The 21,935-nt window shown below is 44.1% G+C and overlaps 1 protein-coding gene across 2 annotated transcripts in view; it reads left to right on the plus strand.

Moving 5' to 3' along the window:
• The window catches only part of PLEKHG1 (pleckstrin homology and RhoGEF domain containing G1), a 251,468-nt gene that overhangs the window by 141,856 nt on the left and 87,677 nt on the right, over positions 1–21,935 (plus strand). For both annotated transcript variants that reach the window (XM_058289684.1, XM_004454551.5), the window contains exon 3: positions 12,153–12,676. In XM_058289684.1, the coding sequence (XP_058145667.1) occupies positions 12,269–12,676 (408 nt within the window). In that variant the 5' untranslated portion in view covers positions 12,153–12,268. The remainder of the gene's footprint in view (positions 1–12,152; positions 12,677–21,935) is intronic.

A 21,935-nucleotide genomic window follows, 5' to 3' on the forward strand; every position in this document is an offset into this window, starting at 1 on the left:
ACCAAAGCTGGGACCTCCCATGTGGTCGGCAGGGCCTCAATCGCTTGAGCCATACCTGCATCCCTTCGAGTTGATTTTTGCATATGGATATCCAGTTCTTCCAACACCACTTTGTTGAAGAGACTGTTCTTTCCCTGTTGAGTAGCCTTGGCATCCTTGTCAAAAATCATTTGGCCATAGATATGAGGGTCTATTTCTGAACATTCAGTTAGACTCCATCGGTCTGTTCTTGTGCCAGTACCATGCTGTTTTGAGTACTCCAGCTTTGTGAAAATTTTAAGATCGAGAAATTGCTTTTTAAAAACATGTTTATTGGCCAATAAAAAAAAATCCAAGTCAGTAACATATTGGTGGAAGATAAAGGTTGCTAACCTGTGATCTGAGGACGTGCCTAGAAAACGAATGAGTCAGGAAGCAGCCAGGAGTTGCTGGTATGCTACCCATTGGGAAATGGATGTCTTTGCCTTCCATGTGAAAATCAAATCTCCAGAAGGTCCCCTGTCCCCCAGAGCTTATAATCCAAGGTAGGAGAGAAACAATTGGAAAATAATTAAATATGAGTCCGTCTGATTCTGACTCCCAGGTAAAAAGGGAGGTACCTGTGGCTCTCCTAGCTGAGTGGAGAGGGAGGGTCAGCTCAGGCTGGGGCAGGGGGTCCACAGAGGGGTGGCGGTCCAGGTCAGCATGGCGAGCTATGGAGCACCCCCTAGCAGGGACGGCCCTTCCTCTCCAGCTCTTTCCAGGAGAGGGGCAGGTTAAAGTCAGAGATGCCGAAATGTGTGATTTAGTGATTTCCACCAACCAGGTGGATTTTGTGGGAGAAAGTAATTATTCTAACAAATTCTTGTTCTGAACAAACTGATTAATTTCCAGCGAAATGTTTTAGGTTGCCCTGTATATGTTCAGCCTTAGTTGAAAGGGAATGTGCATTAAGAAAAAAATATCCTATTATGATGTTAGTTTAAAATCACGTGATAGGCTTGATAGAAGTAGCTCTGTTAGAGATGATCGGCAAATGTTCTTTTCATAACCACAAATGAGTGCTTTAACCCTTTGGAGGAGTGTAGTTTTAGGTATCTATACATGGGTATAATCCGTATTTGGAGTTTTAATTCCACGGTGCAATTAGTATCCATATTTAAGAGCATTTTTGTACTTCTGCTTCTAGAGAATTCCATCCAAGTAATTCGATACCTTCTTTCAAATATGAACCTTTTCAATTTTTATATAAAAATAGATGGAGCATTTTAAGGACAGTGTCAGGAGCTTTTGTTAAAGAAACCAAAACACCAAAAAAACTTTGAAAATAATTCATGGGAATGAGGTCATTCTGTCTGTATTACTTAGCATTTTTGAATATCAAATCATGGAACGTAACATTTTTTCCTAAGAAATGCCTGTGAGTTTAGACTTTAGGTATCTGACCTTAGATCGGTTTTTTTTTTTTTCCTTTTTAGAGAACTTATGGGTTTGTAGAACAATCATGCATAAAATACAGGATTCCCATATATACCACCCTATCACTCATACCTTGCATTGGTTTGGAATATTTGTTTATAACTGATGAAAGCACATTTTTATAATTGGACTTTTTTTTTTTTTAAGGAAGTACCGGGAGTTGAACCTTGGTAGGAGGCAGGCACTCAGACAAACCACTGAGCTAACCTCACTCCCGTATAATCAGACTATTCACTATAGTACATGGTTTAACTTAGGGTTCACTGTGTAGTACAGTTCCAAGGATTTTATTTGTTCGTTTTTATTCTGTACCATCTATACAACCTTACATTTTCCCTTTTCACCACATTCAGGTATTTATTTCCGTTCTGTTAATGGTATTCACAATGTTGTGCTACCACCACCCCCCGTTTCCATCCTTCCAAACAGGAGCCCTGTACAGGGAATGCATTAACTCCCGGTTCCCTCTCCCCACCCCTCCCCTGATACCCTGGATTCTAGATGGTCGCTCTATAGGTTTGCTTATTCTAATTATCTCTTATCAGTGAGATCATATGTTTGTCCTTTTGTGTCTAGTCTCTTTCACTCAACATGATGTCCTCAGGGTGTATCCATGTTCTCACAGGCATAAGGACTTTGCTCCTTTTCACTGCTGACTAGTGCTGCATTGTATATATATACCACCCTTCGTGTGTCCATTCATCTCTTGATGATCGCTTGGGTTGCTTCCATCTTTCAGCAATCATAAATAGTGCTGGCAGGAGCACTGGTGTGCAGATATCTGTTCTACTCCTGCCTTTGATTCTTTTGGGTATATACCTAATAGTGAGATTGCCAGGTTATCTGGTTATTCTATACTTAGCTTTTTTGGGAAACTGCCCACCTGTCTTCCCCAGCGGCTGCATCATTTTACATTCCCCCCAGCAATGAATGAGTGTTCCTCTTCCTCCTCATTCTCACCAACACTTGTAATTTTCCTTTTTTTTTTTAAATAGCAGCCATTCTAATGGGTATGAAATGGTATCTCGTTATGGTTTGAATTTGCATTTCCCTAATAGCTAATGATGTTGAGCATCTTTTCATGTGCTTTCTGGCCATTTGTGTGTCATCTTTGGAGAGATGTCTGTTCAAGTCTTTTGCCCATTTTTAAATCGGATTGTTTGTCTTCTTGTTGTTAGGGTGAAGGATTTCTTTATGTATTCTGGATATTAGATCTTTATCTGGTGTGAGGTGTCAGATATGTGGTTTTCAGCAACTCTTTTCTAGAAAACTCAACTTTATATCCTTGTTTAACTCTGCTTACTTTAAAATGTGTTCAATGTCTTGTTAACTGAAACTAATGATCCAAACTGCCTTCAACTGAGGTTTTTCACCACTTCCCCACCCCCAACCCTGCCTCCCCAGGGACTTGGCTTTAAAAAGTACTTTAAAGATGTCACCGGTTAATTGGAAACAAACTCAGAATTCAGGAAGAAGTGAGCTTGAAAATACCAGCGCTCCAAAGACCTGTTCTCATTTCGTGGCAGTTCAGTGAGACTGGGGACGGAGCCGAGCAGGCAAGGTGAAAGCTCAGGCAGGTGTAGGCGAGTGTGGGTGGTGTTTGAAGTTCACCGAGCAGGGTGTTGCTCAGTGAAGTGTGGGTTTGCAAGTTACCCACGGGGCTGTCCATTGTGCTCCTCCATGGGATGATGTCATGTTGCATTGAAGGCGCTGGGTGATGCTGAAGTCCTGTGGTCTGAGCACTGGGGTGGGGGGGAAAGGCAGCGGGAAAGTTGCAAATCAGGTTTTTGTCGAGCCTTTGTGTGTGGGGTTTTGCGAGATAAAAGCTGACTCGTGCAATGTTGCTACGCCAGGGCGCTGCTCGTTCTACCTGGGTGAACACCCACTGCTGAGGGCAGGTGCCGGGGCTGAGCCTGGACGCCTCGAGGCAGGTGCCCAGGGAAGGCACCCAAAGCACCGAGGCTGGGACGCACTCGTCCTTTCTCTCCTTGAGAGCCGGAAGCATCGGGCCGGCCGCGGTGAGAGTCGGCGCGGGGCCAACTCTGCGCGGGGACAGAGGCGCGCTGGGATTGTCGCCGCAGCGCTGGGATCAGTGTGATGTGCGGAAAAGAGGTATCCGACAAGGGAATGCACTCCCAGGATGATTGTCTCCCTTCAGCTGAACTGCAGCCTGTCTTCAGGTCTTTTTGTGCTGGGCTGGTTGTTTCTGATCATTCTTTCAAGGGAGGGCGAACGATCTAGAGAGCTGCTGCTTGGGTGTCTCTGGGGAGAACTAGACAAACCCAAGCCTGGGTGTTTTAATGCACTTTATCGGGCTGTGCAGGCTAAGTTGGGAGAACAAAATCAATGTTTGCATATCCTGTGCTTAGCAACTGCCCTGATGAAATTGAGTCTGAGTCCACGGGGCAGCAGAGTTGACTGAGCAAATGCAGTTTCCATTTTGAGTGTTGGTTGGTTAGAAATACTTTTGTTTGAAGGAATGATTGGGGAGAAAGACAAGTATCACATTCAAACTATATGAGGTTGTCCAAAGGAATCTGATTTTATTCTGTTTTATTAATCGTGGGCATTTAGTGATCCTGGCATATCTGAAAGAAGCTCTATATAGGATGCATTCCTTTAATTAAGCATTAAATTTTTAAAAATATGTGATATAATTTGAAGTTGTGATTTTAATTTCCTTAAATAGCTTTTTCAGATTAGAAAAGTTAGATACTGCTTGAGGAAAAACTTGCAAAACACAATACAAGAAAATATCAAAAGAAAAAGTTCTCCATTCTCCCACTCAGTAAAACCAATGTTAACATTTTATTGTAGATGATTTTACTCCTTTTCTGATTTGGGTAATGAGCAAGTGGCATTTTAGGATCAAAATTGGAATCACGTCCATATGTTTAATAAATCGCCCATTTTATTCAACTGCATATTATGACCATTTTGTACACCTGTAGGTAATGAGAGGACTTGACATTTATTTCATAGTTTCACCCTGCACCTTAAAGACAGATTTATTTACTCAGATCTCTATTGTTAGACACTTTGATTTCTCTTCCTCCTCCTTTAAGAAAATGTTTAGCACACTTTATGGATGGATTCATTTACTTAAAACTTCTTTTGTTAGTTCTTGGATTTCTTTTCTTCCTCCTCCTCCTCCTTTTTCTTTAAGAAAATGTAATTTAGCTTCATGCCTCACTCCCCACAGTGCAGAGACGTTTGGGGGACTCAGTGTATCCAAAACAGCTGGAGCTTGTATGTATAACTATTAGTGTTTAGTTATTGCCCTAACACGTATCTTTTTCACACTAACAGGAAGGTGCTGTTCAAAGGGAAGATGGAGCATAGATCATTATTTTCATCTAAATTGGAAATAGGGATTTTGCCTTTGGCAAAGTTAATGATATATTTCATCACCCAAGACCTGCCATTAGTAGGATGTGGAAGAAAATTGCTGTTATGTGTTTCCTGCTTGTAGCTGCAGAGGGGAGGCACCTCTGCAGCTGTGGCACCCAGCGATTTGCTGCTGGTATCGGGGGGATGGAGGCAGGCACTGCCGGCTGGAAGGGACCTGGATGGCCACCTGACCCAGCAGCCTCACAGGGGAGGAGACCAAGGATCCAGGGCAACACTCGAATCCTGTGACCAAAGGAGAAAGTACATCCTCATTTAAACTTCGGCGGGTCCTCTGAGCTCTTTCTTTCTATACTGTTGGACCACCTATTGATACCTTTACACGTACACAGGGCACACGTATGCACACATGCACACACATATTCACTCCCATGTGTGGTGTACATGCATACACACGATGCAAGCCTTTTCGGTACGTGGTGCTGTGTACTTTAGGCAAGGAGGTCATCTTCTCTCTTCCTTTCATCAGCTCCTTTTCTGCCCTCCTATTTTATGAATCTATCTAGTAGAAGGAATAATGGGCTAGAAATCAGAAACCAGCCTCTGATTCACAGTTCAGCTTTGAACGTGATGTTACCTAACTTACTTGTTCTTGATTTTTCCAGTCTATACATTTTTAAAAACTAATGAGAATATACAAAAACTTTGAATTTTTTTAAGGATTAATTTTTGATATAGTGTTAAAGCAGTGGTGTATTTTGGGTACAGCTAGACTGTTAGAATAGACAAACCCCCTTTTTTTAAGGAGGTACTAGGAATTGAACCTGGGACCTCATACATGGGAAGCAGGTGCTCAAACCCCTGAGCTACACCCACTCCCCAAGAACAGATACTTTCCTGACCATCACTTGCTGCATAACAAATTACCCCAAAATGAAGGTTTAAACCACGGCAATCGTTTATGGTCCCCCAAGTGTCTGCTAGTCGGGATTCAGGAGGGGCTCTGCTGGGCGGTTCGGCTTGTGGCTCCCCCTAAAGCTGTGGTCACGTGACTGAGGACACAACTGGGACTTGGCTGGGGCTAGAACTGCTCGTCCTGGGGCGTGTCTAGCATGTCAACTTCGAAGGGGGAACCAGACTTCTCATGTCCAGCCCCAGCCATCGTGGTACCTCTTATCTTCTAGCTCTGCCGTCCCCTGGGACATTGAAGTTATGTTCATGGTCAAGGCAAGGGCCCTGCCATCAGGGTTCCAGAGGGAAGGGGAAAGACTGTGCAGGAGCCAAGTCCAGAGTCTTGAGACACTAGCCCAAAGCAGCCCCTGTCATCTCCACTGGTGAGACAGTGACCACGTGGCCATCGAATGGTGAGAGAGGCCGGGAGTGTGTCCAGCTGAGACCCATCCCTCAAGAGCAAAGAGGGAGTGGGTGTCAGTGGACGATGCGCAGCCCCCTCCGTGCGTGGCAACACCGAGGGCTTGCTTGATGGACCCTTCGGTGGTCGTGAGATTTTTACAGCTATTATGGGAATTTTTTCGAATTTGCAGAGAAGTTGCAAAAATAGTAAGGAGCGTTTCCACATGCCCTTCATCCAGCTTCCCCAAATGTTAGCGTCTTGGGCAGCCACGGTGCAGGGGCCTAAGCTAAGAGCCTGACACAGTCACGAGGTGTTTTACTTCTGTGTTACCAAGCAGATAAAAATGAGCCTGAAAATCCCGTGTCCTGGATTGAACCTGCTGAGCGTTAAAGAACGTGGGAAATCGTAGTCCTGGTTCTGCCACTAATACAGAGGTCTGGTGGTGGTTTCAGAAGACCAAGAGCTGAACATCCTCGTTGCTCTCCGGTGACTTTTAACGACTGAGCAAAATGCCATCCGAGAGGTGTGTGGGAAGGAAAAAGTGCCTCAAATACCTGCTGGTGACTTTGGAAATATAAATGTGTGTGTATATATATATACACACATATATATATATATATATATATATATATATATATATATATATATATATACACACAGTCATGGCAACCAAAAGAATTATATATATAATATATAATTATATATTAATATATATAATATATTAATATATAATTATATATAAATATATTATAAAATATATTATGTGTGTAATTAATATATAATTATATATTTTATATATATATATATTTTTAAAATCATGACGTCAGTAGTTGACAACTTTGGGGCTCTCCCAAAGACTGCCTCCGTGCTAAATGAACTTTGCGGGCTGGTGGAATCACTTCTTGCTTAACCTGCAGCCTCTCTCTCGCCGCCCCCTCTTTGAGGAATCCCCAGGTAGTATAATCAGGAGCGCCATCATGTCGTTATTCCTCGGTATTGAGCACAAACACATTCTTTCGGTTGCCATGACCGTCCTGCCAAGGAACTCGGACAAGGTATTTGATGTCCAGAATAGCAATGAGCGGAACTTGGCACTCCGGGCTGTGAGCAGAGCTACGGACCAAGGTCCTCCCGGGAGCTCTGCCGGGACGAGGTTGGCCGCAAAGCCCGTCCAGTTGCCCTTGAACCTGTACTCACGGCCACAGGAAGCCTGGACTTGCCCTGCCGCGGAAAGTCCTGCATCTAACCTGAGTCGCCCCGAGACACCAATCAGAGTCCTCAAGTGCTGCCTTCCGTCCTAGCAGGCAAGTTCCAAAGCAGAGCAGCTAAAATAGTGAAAGGTTGGAGAGCAGAGAGAGAAAAATGAAGGAATTAGAGCTCTCTGGCCTAGAAAAAAACTTGTCATGAAACGCAATGTGTGAACGTGTATCCACATGGAACTGGATTGCCATTTTTTCTTTCACTGAGGATGACACAAAAAGGAGTCTTCTATGATGACGGTTTTTAGGCTAAGATTCCCTGTACTTGAAGCTCCACTAGCCCCATCTCCACGCCTTCACCACCACCTTCAGCCTCACCAGGGACCAGGTTGTCTCAAATGCCCACCTCTTTTGGGGCATTCAGTGAACAAAAGATTCACGTGACGTGGGCCACTGGCTATGTTTGGCAAGAAGTTCTCAGAAGTTGTTATATTATCAACCCACATTTGGGATTTGGGAAGAGAGGGAGAGAAAATATGAGATGGAAAGGAAAAGAACAAATTACCCAGATGTTAATACAACTGCCAATATCTTTTACCCAGCAGAGAGAAAAAATGTCTTCCTCTGCAGTGTTCTTTCTGGGTGTTTCAATTTATCATGGAAAATCAGTTGCTCCAATGATTAGCACACAACTGCGATCTCCCATCTTGATGTATGCTAATTCATAATAACACTTGTGTTAATGAAGTAAAAAAAAGGAACTCTGAATTGAATCACTCTCTTCATTCACTGCCATTTGAATAAAGATTGATAAGGAGGTAAATTTCAATCTCATAAATGATTATCTGTAAGGCCTCTAGATCAATAATGTCCAACTGAAATACAATGCAAGCCGCATGTGTGTTTTGTAATTTCCTTGTCGCCTGTAACCACACTAAAAAAGTAAAAAGGTAACAGGTGAAAATAATCTTAATTAGATGTTTTATGTCACCTGCTATATCCAAAATATTATTTCACCTTGTAACCAATGTAAAACATTATTAACGAGATATTATATATTGTTTGTTTTGTACTTCGTCTTTGAAATACATTTAACACTTGCAGCACATCTCAATTCGAACTAGCCGCATTTTGAGTGTTTGGCAGTCACTCGTGGCTATTTTGTGATCAATATGGATAACTGGTGAGTTGTATTAGAAAGAATGGGTCAGACTGGATGGAAATCTGACATTATTTTGAGAGCAGTGAGCATAAGACTGGGCAGTTTTTACGAGATACATTTCCTTATGTGAGAAAACCGTAATTATCTTCTAAGCAATGAATCAACATAAAAAATGCTTTCCATTAGCAAATGCAGTCTTGAACTACATGCCATGAGGTGATGTGACTTCAGATATTTTACTTCTGTCTTTGGTCATTTTAGGAGGTCTTTCGCATGGAGCAGCAAGCTTGCCTAAATGCTGCAGAGAGCAAATACCCGAGCTGTTCTATCTTCCATAGTGCCTGGTTGGCATCTGGAGAGTAGGTTTGATCTCACGAATTCAGAACCCATGAGCTGAACCAGAACACGAGTTCTTCCTTAGAACAATCCATGTGGCTATTCAAGATTTCTCCCTGAAGGGAATCGTCCATGGACCTGAGCTCCCCAACCCACTTGTAAAAATACAGAAGTATGTTTAAAAGGCACACTCATCCCTGGCAACCCAACACGGACCCCTCTTCAAACATCCTGCAATTTGATCGTTCCCCCTTAACCCCTCAGTCCCAGTGCTCGCCATCTAACTTGGAGTTGAAAGTAAGTAGATAAAGGAAATGATAAGCAAGAAATGAGGCTCCTTCATGTGCTCATTTTCCTCTGGTTCTGATGAGGAATGCAGTGTCGAGAGTTACATGACTGTGTTAAATACCATTTTCCATCCTGGAGGGAAGATTGATTCTTGTCTAGTCAGAAAATCAGAACTTGCCCCGGAGAGCGGCATATCCAGACCCTTGGAGGCTGAGTTGTTTGTTCTAGATTTTTCCATATTTCCTGGCCTTTCCTGTACAGTGATTTGATTTGGTCGAAGATCTGAGCCTCACTGGATTCTGGAACCTTTAAGCATCCTCATAAACTCCCCAAGTAAGAGCCTATCTTTCTACAGTGACAACAACCTTTTATAGAGGTAGAGTAGAAATCCATAGGTGAAGCAGAGGTGGCTCAAGAGATTGGGCATCTCCCTCCCACATGGGGAGATATTGGGTTCAGTTCTTGGTGCCTCCTAAAAAAGAAGATGAGCAGACACAGAGAGCACACAACGAACAGACCCAGAGAGCAGACAGCGAGTGCAAACGATGGGGAGAAGAGAAATAAATAAAATAAATCTTTAAAAAAAAATCAATGGGAAGCCATCAACTTTGGGCCTCGTGCTACTTTGAACTGCCCATGACTTCCTTATCACCAGTCCCAAATGCAGACAAGTGTTCCTGCTGCAAAGTTTACTTAAAGGCATGGCTGCTGCTTGGATTTTTGCTCCAGTCAGGTTAGAGCAGGCTTTTTAGGGCAAGCGCATTTTAACTGCTGCAACCAATCCATGTTTATAAGCCATAAAATTGTTATAGAGCAGGCAGAAAGAGTACTGCAAAAGCTTTAAAAATTTGCAGCAAACTGACACCATGTGGTAGTGGTTATGCTGATAAATTACTCATTTCCTACACATTTCTTACCATTCTTTCTTGTTGACTCAGAATGAGTTCAGTTACTTTATATTCATAAGTTTCATATTTTCATTTATATTTGCCATGAACGCAAACTATCTAAAAAAGTCAGTATGTTGAAGGGTACAGCTGGGTAATCAAGGTTCTTTCTAGGCTAGCAATAAATATTGGTGCCAACTGTTTGAGGTTCTTTATTATTAATATATAGCCAAACCAAATGCACGTTCCTGTTGAAAAATCATCATTAATCTATACTATAGATTCTTTAGTCTTGTTGCTGTGTTTGTCATATTACAACCTTCTAAACATAACAAAACCTGTACACGTAGATTTTGGTAGGAAGTTAACCAATTTTTTTAACCTGCCAAAATGAAGCATATTTCATTAATCACACTTTTTAGGGCAAAACCTTTTGTTTCTATAAGCCCGGGGCCTCATTAATAGGGGAAACGTGTTGCTGCCGCTTTATAAATGAAAAAAGTTAAAACTTCGGGGATCTCTCCAAAATAACTTCTGAACGATTAAATTTCAGTAAGGGCCTTTTGGACTCAATTGCATGTTTAGTGACCTTTTGACTTTGCAGCTCTTTTCTCTTTATGCCCTTTTATAAACCCTATTTCTTTAAAAAAATACATCTTTTTCTCAAAATTCAGATGTATATTAACTATTTCATGGTATGAAATAAATACACTATCTTATTATCCAATTTTACTTTTGGAGTGTTGTAGTTTATAAAATACACTCTCTAAGACTGTAATTCCATATATCCCACAAATGGAATATTAGCTTTCAAGAAGAGAGTTAGAGAAGCATTATGGTAAGAGGTGCCTAGGTTTTAATATTTTGGTGTGTACTATGTTAGTATTATATATAGGTTTAGTAGAAAATTGTCTATGGGATACTTTCTTCAATGTCGTATACAGCAATCAATGTAAAATCCTCAGTGTCAGTTAAGTAGTGGTGAATCTGATAGGGTAGCTTAAAATTTTTATATTAGAAAACTTTAAATCCAGAAACAGTGTTCCTCAAAATTCCATGGGCATAATCATCACATAGATTTCCCTCCGCTCCTCCCTTTTAACCATTTTTAAGTGTGCATTCAGTGGCATTCATTACTTTTACAACGTTGTGCTACCATCACCACCACCTATTACCAAAACTTTTTCCATCACCCAAAACACAAACTCTTTGCCATGACTCCCCATTCCCTCTTCCCCAACTTCTGGTAATCTCTCACCTCCTTTCTGTTTTCTACAAATTTTCTTACTCTAGAAAGTTCAGAGAAATGGAGTTATACAATATATGTCCTTTTGCACCTGGCTTATTTCTTTTAGCATCATGCCTTCAAGGTGCACCCACGTTGTTGCATGTATCAGAACTTTATTGCTTATGGCTGAAGAGGAGTTGTCCGTTGCATGTTTATACCACTTTCTATTTATCCATCTGTCATCGGATCCTTGGGTTGCTTCCACTTTTTGGCTCTTGTGAATGATGCTCCTAGGATTTACACTGGTGTAAAGTGTCTGTCTGAGTCCCTGCTTTCAGTCCTTTGGGATATATACCTAGAGGTGGGGTTGCCCGGTCACATGATATGTCTTCGTTTAACTGTTTTCTGCAACAGCTGCTCCATTTTACATTCTGACCAGATGTGCCGGGATCCCTATTTCTCCACATCCCTTAGGGAGCCTTTTACAGGACATAGGAACTACTTAGGGTCCATGTTAAAAATAAAGATTCCTGGGCCCTGACGCTGGAACCTTTAACTAGTAAATGGGACCCGTCACCTGTATTGGGCATCTGGAGAAGATGGGTGCAGTGCTTCTCAAAGGTGCATGCAGAGTGCACTGGGATCTCGTTGAAATGCAGATTCAAGTCAGGGCCCCGGCCTCTGCATTTCTATCAGGCTCCCAGGCCCTGAGTGATGCTTTAGAAACACCCATTTTTCTCCTCACATGCCCTGGTGTTGCCTTCTCTAACGAACTTGCCACCTTTTTGGCTTTGGCTCGTTTGTGCTAGGCTGAACGCTCTCCCGTGAAACTAATGTTGGATGCCCTTTCTTGCCTAGCTCAACCTTTTTATTATTTTTTTAATGTTTGTAGATGGGCCCCAGTGGGATCCTGAAGTTCCTTCAGCTGTGACAAAAGTTCCAGATCCCCAGAAGGCGAAAGATCTGTCCAGGGCAGCCGGGCGTCCCCGCGCCCAGGGACCCACGGCTATGGAGCTCTCGGACAGCGACCGACCGGTCAGCTTCGGCTCCACGTCGTCCTCGGCCTCCTCCCGGGACAGCCACGGCTCCTTCGGCAGCAGGACGACCTTGACCTCCAGCAGCCACTTGGGCTTGTTCAACCAGGACAAGGAAGCCGGGGCGGTCAAGCTGGAGCTGCTGCCTGCCAGGCCGTTCCCCAGCAGCGAGCAGCAGAGGCCAGGCCCGGCCGGGCCCTGGGACGCCGAAGGGGACGGACAGAGGCCACTGCGGGCGCCAAGGAGGATGACCCCCACCGCGGCCTCCAAGGCTGCCACAACCACCGACGATGGCCCCAAGCTCCTCTACGTGGACAGAGTGGTCCAGGAGATTCTGGAGACGGAAAGGACGTACGTGCAGGATTTGAAAAGTATCGTGGAGGTAAGGCCAGCTCCATCCCTCAAGGGTGTCACCAGGGGTCAGTGTGCTGGTTGGTGGCATTGGGCACAAAACCAGATGCCGCCCCCCCGAGATGCAGACGTGGCGTGGTTACCGGATTTTATCTAGGTTCTTGGCTGTGCTGCAGGAATGAATTTCAAGAGCACGCGGGTGAGTTAGGCCAGTCATTTATTCAGATAGGGAGGGAAGAGAAATGGGAGAAAATAACAGAGCAGGGGTCCCAGGTAGAGAGGAAGGGGCTGAAAAGGGATAAAGAGGGCTGATTCACAAGCTACAATTTCCCATTATAGATTCTAAATCCCCAGGTTTACTTGCGTGGCCACGTGGCAGAGGAAATATGGCGAGAGCAGGGCGCAGAGGGCAGGAACGGGGGTCCAGAGCAAGAGCTGGAATTCAGACCTTGCACCTGCTTTTTAAATTGTTAATTTTTCCACCCCTTTGCTAATGGCCTAGGAGGGATTCCAGGTGTCTGCTGTTTTGATTGATCACCCCACCCATCAATCCCCTAGTGGGAACCCAATGATAAGGTCCCTAGAGAACATCCGGGGCTTCTCCTGGCTTCCAGAAGAAGTCTTTGTTCTGGATAGCGGAATCCTGGGGGTGGGGTCCTACAGCCACCATCTTGGGGGTTACTGGTGTCCACGTGGACTCTGCCAGGTTCCAGATCCATCTATTGATTCCCTATCTTACTAGCCTGCTTCAGAGTTAAATAGCTTGTCGCTTAAGAGGCACCCCCACGCCGTCCTCCCTGGGTTGGTGTCCCGCCATGACACCAATCAATGAAGCAAGGGGGATGGTCTCAAGCTCATCCCCGTATTTGAGGTAATATTAATAAATCATCCACGAAGGCCCTCCAAGGGCCTCACGTACGTGGAGGGTGCAGCTGACCTGGTTTGCAGGTAGCAGGTGTAGCTCATCTTCAATCGCAACCCCACGCTGCTGTCTACACCCTGGAACCACCTCGGGCGCTTTGACCGAGGCTGTCACCCCGTCCCCACCCCCCAGGGGCAGGGACCTCTATCGGGGTGTGGCTTGGGCTTTGGTTTTCAAAGATGCGCAGGTGATTTCAAGGTGCAGACAAGCTGGGGAGGGGGGCACCAGGCGCTGCTGGTTCCCGGGTGGGTTGACGTTTGGAGGGAGAGGGGGAAGGGTGGGGCACAGATGTGGGCTCTCTCTTGCTTGGGCATTTGCTTCCCATTCACTTTCACAGAAAACGGTTTCGTGTAAATGACTCACCTCCTTGTAGGTTGAGCTCAGCTTTTGGGCCAGGGCACGTACACTAGAAATTCTTCAGTAATTTGACTTTTTTAAGTCAGTCTTCTAAGGAGAAACTAAGAATTACCAGGGAAGCCCAGATGTCAACTCATTCTCAGTGTATGGATTAAATTTACATATTATGGCTCTCTCCCCCTCTCTGCTGCCCAGTCATCTATCACGTTCTTGCATGTTTTAGGGCCTCCTGTGGGTTTTAGACTTTCAATAAAAAATCCAATCGAGTGGAATAGAGTATTTGCTGATCAGCACGTTCTGCACTGAGTACATACATCCTGATAGCTTTAGGGGAAAAAAAATTCTAAAGCGTGACTCTTGTTTGAGCCCCACAAATGATAGAACCAGACCCTGTATACTAAAAATAGTTATGACACAACCTCCCAGTAAAAATAGAAAAGTCAACTGATGTTCGACCAAAACAATATGTGGGACCAAGTGTGGAAGAAACCAGGCCAATTTTTTTTTTTTTTTTATCTCAACAGTGATGTCATTTGTACTTGAGAAGGAATACCTGTGAAACTGCCAAGGATTTTACAACCTCTCGGGAAACTTGGGGCTAGCATAGTAGCTTTGGGCCAGGGCTCTTTTCTTTCTCGGACACTTTTTACCTTATCAAAACTCCCCAGACTGAGAGAGAGAAACTTTTAGTTACAGAACCAGTATCCCCCTTTTTTTCTGAAGCTTGTTGATAAGCTTTGGGTGAGAAGAGATAAGGCAAGATATGAGTGAAAGAAATCTGATAAAGACAGTGTGGTTTGGTTTTTTTTCCGAAGAAAGTTTCACTGTAAGCTCTTTCCCAAACTACCTGCATGTTCTTGCCTTTAGTTTTCTTTCCATGAATTAATCATGGTTTATGCTAAGGATTGGTGGACTTTTTCTGTAAGGGGTCAGGTAATCAATATTTTAGGCAATAGGGGTCTCAGATGATGGCTACATTTGCAGAGAATGTCATATGCCTTTGTTTCCCATAGGTAGACACCTGTCCTTAAAATAACTCCAAATATATGGGCATTTTTCTCTGTTACAAATGAATCCCTAATGCTTTCTGAAAAGTTTACTTTTTAAAAAATAGAAATTATCACTCCTGTTGCCATCCCTCTTCATTCCTGGCATTTCTCTCCAGACCCTTCTCTCTGGACCCCCCCAGCTGCAGCTGCGACCCCACCACCCCCTGCTTCTCCGCCCGGCCTCCTAGTGGCTTGCTCTTGTCCATGAGACATTTTGGACAGGGAGAGGTGAGGTCTTAGAACTGTCACCAGGAACAGAGGGGCTGTAATTTCCATTTCCAAATACACCCAGGAGGGCATTCACAGATAAAATGGAACAAACCGGAAAGCAGTTTTTAGACGTTAAAAGTAAAATGGCCAACGTTTTCATTTGTGGAGAGAGAGAAGTCCGGAGTTGGAAAACAGAAAAGAAGGATCTCTTTCATGTTTAATGGGACCTGCGATTGACTGAGCGAGGACGGTCACAGGTAGGCAGGGTTCCTTTAATCTTTCTAAATGATCTGGAAAAGAGCCTTGGAGAACCTCTTGAGATTTGGTCCCCGATAGAGCTCACGGCCTGTTTTAACCTTTTAGGGGGGATTTTATATAGTTCATGATGTGATGCGATGCCATGCAATAAGATTTACAACCCCCGTTACCGTGCGGCTTCTTTGAAGTGTAAGACATGCTATTATTTGACCACTTTTAGGGTTGTTGAGGATGGTTGGTATTTAGTGAAAAAAGTGGGTTAAATATTAAGCATAACATGATTTTTTTCCTAGTCTCTGCCAGATAACTAAAGCCCCCTTATTCTTACAATGTGTTTTGAAAACCTAAGACGTATTATAGTTTTAATGTTAAAAGCTTTAAAGAGCCAGAGTCTGAGGCATCCATTTAATAATGCTCTCGAAAGCATTCAGCATTAGTCAAAAGCTGCCGTTGAACAAGGATTAAGCCGATTCGCTCTGCCCCCCACCCCTAGCCCTTGTGTGTATTTGTCTGAGTGGAATCTTTGTGTGTTGCGTGATTGTAGAGACAGAGTAGGTGGAAGAGAGTAGACTCTTTTCACGTGCTTGTTGACCTGAAGCATGCTGAGAACTCCTGCCCCGTTGCCAAGGCGTAGAGAAGTGGCTGCTCTCCATCCTGGGGCTTTCAGGTCCTTGGAAGGAGAACAGTCTTACACTGGGTAAGCAACCGGTATCGCTTTCCTGTGGCTGTGTAACAAATGACCACGAACGGACTTGAAACAACAGAGATTCCTTGTCTCACAGCTCTGCAGGTCAGATGTCCGAAATCCAGGGGTCAGCAGGCCCTTGCCCCTTCCAGCTGCTGCTGGCTCCCAGCAGCCCGTGGTGCTCCCCAACTCGGGGTGCCATTACCCCTGTCTCGCCTCCGTGGTCACATGGGCGTCTTCCCTTGTGTCTGAGTGTCCCTGTGCCTAGGACACACTGAAGCCAGGTCCACTCCAGCACGCCCTTATCCTCACATCTGCAAAGGCCCTATTTCCAAAGGTCTCATTCCCAGGTTCTGGGTGGGCATGGATTTCGGGAAGGATACGCTTCAACCCAGCACCCAAGCCTTTTCCCAGATTTGTCCAGAATCAAACAAAGGACCCGCAGTGGCCACCAGTTTAGGGAATCTGCCTCAGGGATTAGCTCTCAAGAGAGGCCTGTGATTCGGATCCAGTAGAATCAGGGCTGGCTCTTGTGCCAGCCGGGTCGAGTTTGGAGGCGGTTTCTGATGAAGCTCGACTTCCCCGTTTGAGCCTTCAGATGAAACTATTTGGCACGGAAAGGGCAGCGTGTATGCCTGCTTCTCTTTTTCCCTCGGCAATAAAGAAATGATTTTGTGTAGGCATTCTCCAGGCTCACCATGACTGCTTAGGGCACTTGAACAGAGCGGACCGTTGTGAAGGAGAGCTGAGTTGTCACGTTTATCATCTTTATTTGCAGATGTCCTCACTCCGTATGTTCCCTCCACTTTAAAGAACGTGTATTAAACTGACACTTTTTATGAGGTTCATTGAGACTAAAGTTCTTCGAAGACTGAGGGATCAAACTCTGTTGAATGGGAGAGTGTCTGGCTCAGCGGGGCTGTTTCTAATGAAGGCTTGTCATGTGGGTGAATTTGATAAAGAACTTATGCTGTGGCAGTACTTGGCATAATTTAACATATTTTCTTTTTCATGGCATTTGAGCACTTTTCTGTGAATGTCTCTCTTTTCATTTCCTTCAAGAGCTTTTATCACAGTGAGTGCATGAGATCTTTCTTAAAACCATTTAGTTCTGTAATAATTTAGAGGCAAACCTTCTTGATGATATTCTGCTTATTTAGAAGCTATTCCTCAGATACCTCAGCTAATCACTGTACATAGTTCCCAAAAATCTTATGTTGGTGACTCATCTCCATATCTCTATTATTATTATTTTTTTCCAGGATATACCAGGGATTGAACCCAGGTTCTGTCCCTGAGCTACATCTGCTCCCCAATGAGAGTTGGTTTTTTCATCTGTTTGTTTTGTTTTTAGGAGGTTCCCGGGAACGAACCCCGGGACCTTGTATGTGGGAAGCAGGCACTCAACTTTGAGCTACCCCTGCTCCCCTATTTTTATTATTATCCCTTCTTCCCTACTGAACCTACCCCAACAAAATCAACCTAGCAGGTGGTAACACTGAGTGATTTTGCATGCTCCTCTCTTTCCTCATTGCAGCCTAATGTTGGAGAGGGGGGCGTTCACCTCCCCCCATTCCCAACTGCTTTGCCCATCTTGAATGCTCTGTAGATGCTTTCTGGTTGATTGCTATTGAACAATGAAAATAGCTCAAGGTGGTTAGCGTGTGGTAAGCGCCAGCAGGCTGAGGTGTGCTGAGTTGCTGTGTGGTAAGAGCCAGCAGGTTGAGGTATGCAGAGTTGCTGTGTAGAAGGAGCTGCTGGCTGCTTACCACAAGAGCTGGACCCGTGCCAGGTGGGGTTACTCCCGCCAAACCTTTACAGCCATATCTTGAGTCAAAACTTGGGAAAATCATTTAAGATATCTATGTTGGTAAGATTTTCCTGGGTAACATGGTAGGTAGCGAGTGTCACCAACCTTAAGCTCTGTGACCATTTCTGTCACTTCAACGCAGGGACCCCCAATAGCTTCAAGCAGACTATTGAACGACCTCTTCTACATTTTCTAGATATATAACAACAAAACACTTAATAACAACAATACACTAAATAATAACAACAGCATTAGCCCACAGCTAGTACTGGAGGACTTACATACAGGTGCAGGAGTGATCACTTCACTCGGTGCCTCTCCAATAGTCCATCACGTGGGTCCTCCTGTAGCATGAGAATATTGAGTGCAAGGTGATAAAGCAGCTCATCCAAGTCACATGCATGGTTAGTGGCAGAGCTGGCATTCTAGATCTGTCTCCAGGGCCCACTCTCTTTCCCATTATTCCACACCATTCTCTCAGATCTCCTCTAGAGTCTGGCAGAAGGTTCAAAGTTGCAGGCCTCCTCCTCGCTCTCTAGAGCAGGGCTCTGCAAATGTGGCGCCACTGATATTTTGGACTGGATAGTTCTTGTTTGTCAGGCATAGCTGTGTGCACTGTAAGATGTTTAGCAGCAAACATGGTCTCGACTTACTAGATGCCAGTAGAATCTCCATCCTCCCCACTTGGGACTACCAAAAACGTCTCCAGACATTGCCAGATGTCCTCAGGAAGGCGAAATCACCCCCAGTTGAGCACCACTGCCCTAAAGATTTGGAACAGATCATGAATGAATAAACGTAGACGAAGCCATGGTAACAAATAGATCCCCAAGTTTAGAAGCTTAACACAATAGAAGTGTATTAACCATTCCGGGTGAGTGCTGAGGTTCGTGGGAGCAGCTCTCCTCCACGCGGTCATTCAGGGACCCAAGTTGGGTTCTGATGGAGGCTCTGCCCTCTTCAGCATGTGGCTTCCCTTGCCATGGTCTTCACCATCCCAGTCAGTTAGAAAGGGCAGGACATGCAGGCACACAGGGAGGAGGCTCCTGAGCCAGGCGTAGAAGTGGCTGTCACTCTTCTCTCATTCCATTGGTGAGAATCTTATCATGTGTCCACCCTCAACTCTAAGGAAAGCTGGGAGATGTAGTCTAGCTGTGTGTCCAAAGAAGATAGGAAACATTTTTGTAAACAGTTGTCAGTCTCCATCATGCATGATACATAATGGAGACGTTCTCATTGTAGAACATATACCACTGTATCTCCCACTGCCGTTGCTAAAAACAAAAATAAAGAAGGAAGAAAGCGAGGATGTTTTTGGCAATGCTTACCTACTGAGGTTGTAGTTGCTCTCTCTGCTAAGTAACTAACCCTAGAGAATGTTTTCAAAGAGTTCTTCATTTAGGGCTTGGCACAGATTCAGACCAGTGTATCTTCTCTTGGCCTCACCGTCCCTTCGTATTTCTTCTTCACCTCTTTTTCTCTACTCTTTCCTCCATTGTTCCTAATTACCTCTCCCCTTTTCTTTTTTCTTCTCATTCCTATCCCTATGACTTGACAATAGTGGCCTTTGGAATTACTTAACATCACAGGTAGTATTTTGAATTAAAACGAAGTCTGCTGAGTCTAGCACAGTTCAAAGGCAGGGACTGTGCTTCTCAGGCTGTTCTAGAAACATTGTGAGTGGAAGGCAATCAATGGGAGTAACAGACTAAAAACCAGCCAGCACTTAATAGAATGATGTTTGGAAGCTGCACGTTTATTACTGTATTGATAAAGCTTGTAAGAAAATTGAATGCCCTTCTTTGTACTGCCCATCTTTTAAACTCATTGCTGTAATCATTCTGAGAAACTCAAATGAGAATTATGGGCATATAAAGAGAAGGTAAACAATAAAAAAACAAATTGTTAAAGTTGCTTTAGTGCATTCTTAAGCTCTGCGCTCACTAAGTCAACTGATATCATAATAGATGCTTTTTTGTTTGTTTTTTAAGATTTATTTTTTGTTTATTTCCCACCCCCCCCCACCCCCCCCCCCGTTGTCTGCTCTCTGTGTCCATTCGCTGTGTGTTCTTTTGTGACTGCTTCTATCCTTATCAGTGGCACCGGGAATCTGTGTTTCTTTTTGTTGTGTCAGCTCTCCGTGTGTGCGACACCGTTCCTGGGCGGGCTGCACTTTCTTTCGCACTGGGTGGCTCTCCTTACGGGGTGCACTCCTTCCGCGTGGGGCTCCCCTCCACAGGGGACACCCCTGCGTGGCAGGGCACCCCTTGCGTGCATGGGCCAGCTCCACACGGGTCAAGGAGGCCCGGGTTTGAACCCTGGACCTCCCATGTGGTAGGCAGATGCCCTATCCATTGGGCCAAGTCCGTTTCCCAGATGCTTTGGTACACAGAGTTAAAGTCAACTTGCATCTGCTTAGGGGGACCTTTTAGAAAATACGTTTGTGGACGACAAATATTAGTCTGCATACACTGTTGACCTTGACCTGGAGTTTGGTTTTCAAATGGCTGAAAACTCTGTGGCAGTAGCGTAATGGTCCCCAACGGGCACCATCATTAGGGATGCAGTGACATTCCTCAGTATCTCTCTGAGAAATAGTAAATCTCAGATAACAGAAAGTCACTCGCGTTCCCGACATCCTGACTTTTCACTTCCTTCTTGGAAATGTGGGACTGGAAGGAAGAGGTGAGATCAGTCTAAGGATGTCTGGGATATTGGAAGCCCAAGTCAGAGTTTTGGAAGACATTCTTATTGGGTTGCAAGATTGCCTGATTGAGAATGGATTATAGGTAAAGATTCTTTTTACTGCTGTATCAAATGTCTAAGACTCAAAAGAGAGAGAGAGTACAGACAATAGAGGGAAAGAGCTGAGTTTCAACGTGCCAACCGTCAGTCCTGCCATGTGGCATTTGCATTCCTAAAATCTATGCACCGTGCAGAATTATGGGGGGAGGTCAGGAAAATACATGTTTTTTTTGACACACACAAAAAAGATAGGGATCCTCAAATTCATATGGAATGGCAAGGGGCCCCAAGTAGCCAAAAATCTTGGAGGGGGGCAGGGAAGTGTTGGATGACTCACCCTTCCCAATTTCAAACCTTACTACAAAGCTATAGTAACTCTGTACAAAACAGTGTGGTATTGGCATAAAGCTAGACATACAGATCAATGGATTAGAATTTCAGAGTCCAGAAAGGAACCCACAGATCTCTGGCACATTGATTTTTGACAAGGGTGGCAAGTCCATGTAGTGAAGGAAAGAAAATTTTCTTCAACAAATGGTGCTGAGAAAACTGGGTATCCACATGGAAAAGAAGGAATTTAGACTCCTACTTCACACCAAAAATTAACTCAAGATGAATCAACAACCTAACAATAAGAGCTAAAACCATAAAACACTTAGAAGAAGAAAACATAGGGAGAAATCTTCATAACCTTGAATTTGACAATGGAGTCTTAGATAAGACACCAAAAAACATGAGCAACAAAAGAAAAATTAAATCAATTGTACTTCAAATTTTAAAATTTCTGTGCATCAAAAGACATTATCAAGAAAGTGAAAAGACAACCTACAAAGTGGGAGAAAATAGTTGCAAATCATATAGCCGGTAGGGTTTAATATCCAGAATATAAATGAACTCCTACAACTTAGCAACAAAAAGACAACACAATCAAAAAATGGCAAAGGACTTGAACTGACATTTTTCCAAAGAAGATTTACAAGTGGCCAAAAAAGCACATGAAAAGATGTTTAACATCATTAGCATCTTAAAATGAAATGGGAAATGCTCATACCCACAGGGGAGCAAATGTAGCTCAGTTGAGCTCCTGCTTTGCATATGTGAAGTCCCGGATTCAATCCCTGGTACCTCCTAAGAAACAAACTAATAAAACACACCCACAAGGGTGGTGTGGCAGTTTGAAGCTGGGTGGGCCCCAGGAGATCATGTTCTTATAGGGAACACATTCCTGTAAGCCTGGTAGATGGGACTTTTTGA

This window comes from Dasypus novemcinctus, chromosome 28 (genome assembly GCF_030445035.2).
Source record: "Dasypus novemcinctus isolate mDasNov1 chromosome 28, mDasNov1.1.hap2, whole genome shotgun sequence".
Lineage (NCBI taxonomy): Eukaryota > Metazoa > Chordata > Mammalia > Cingulata > Dasypodidae > Dasypus > Dasypus novemcinctus.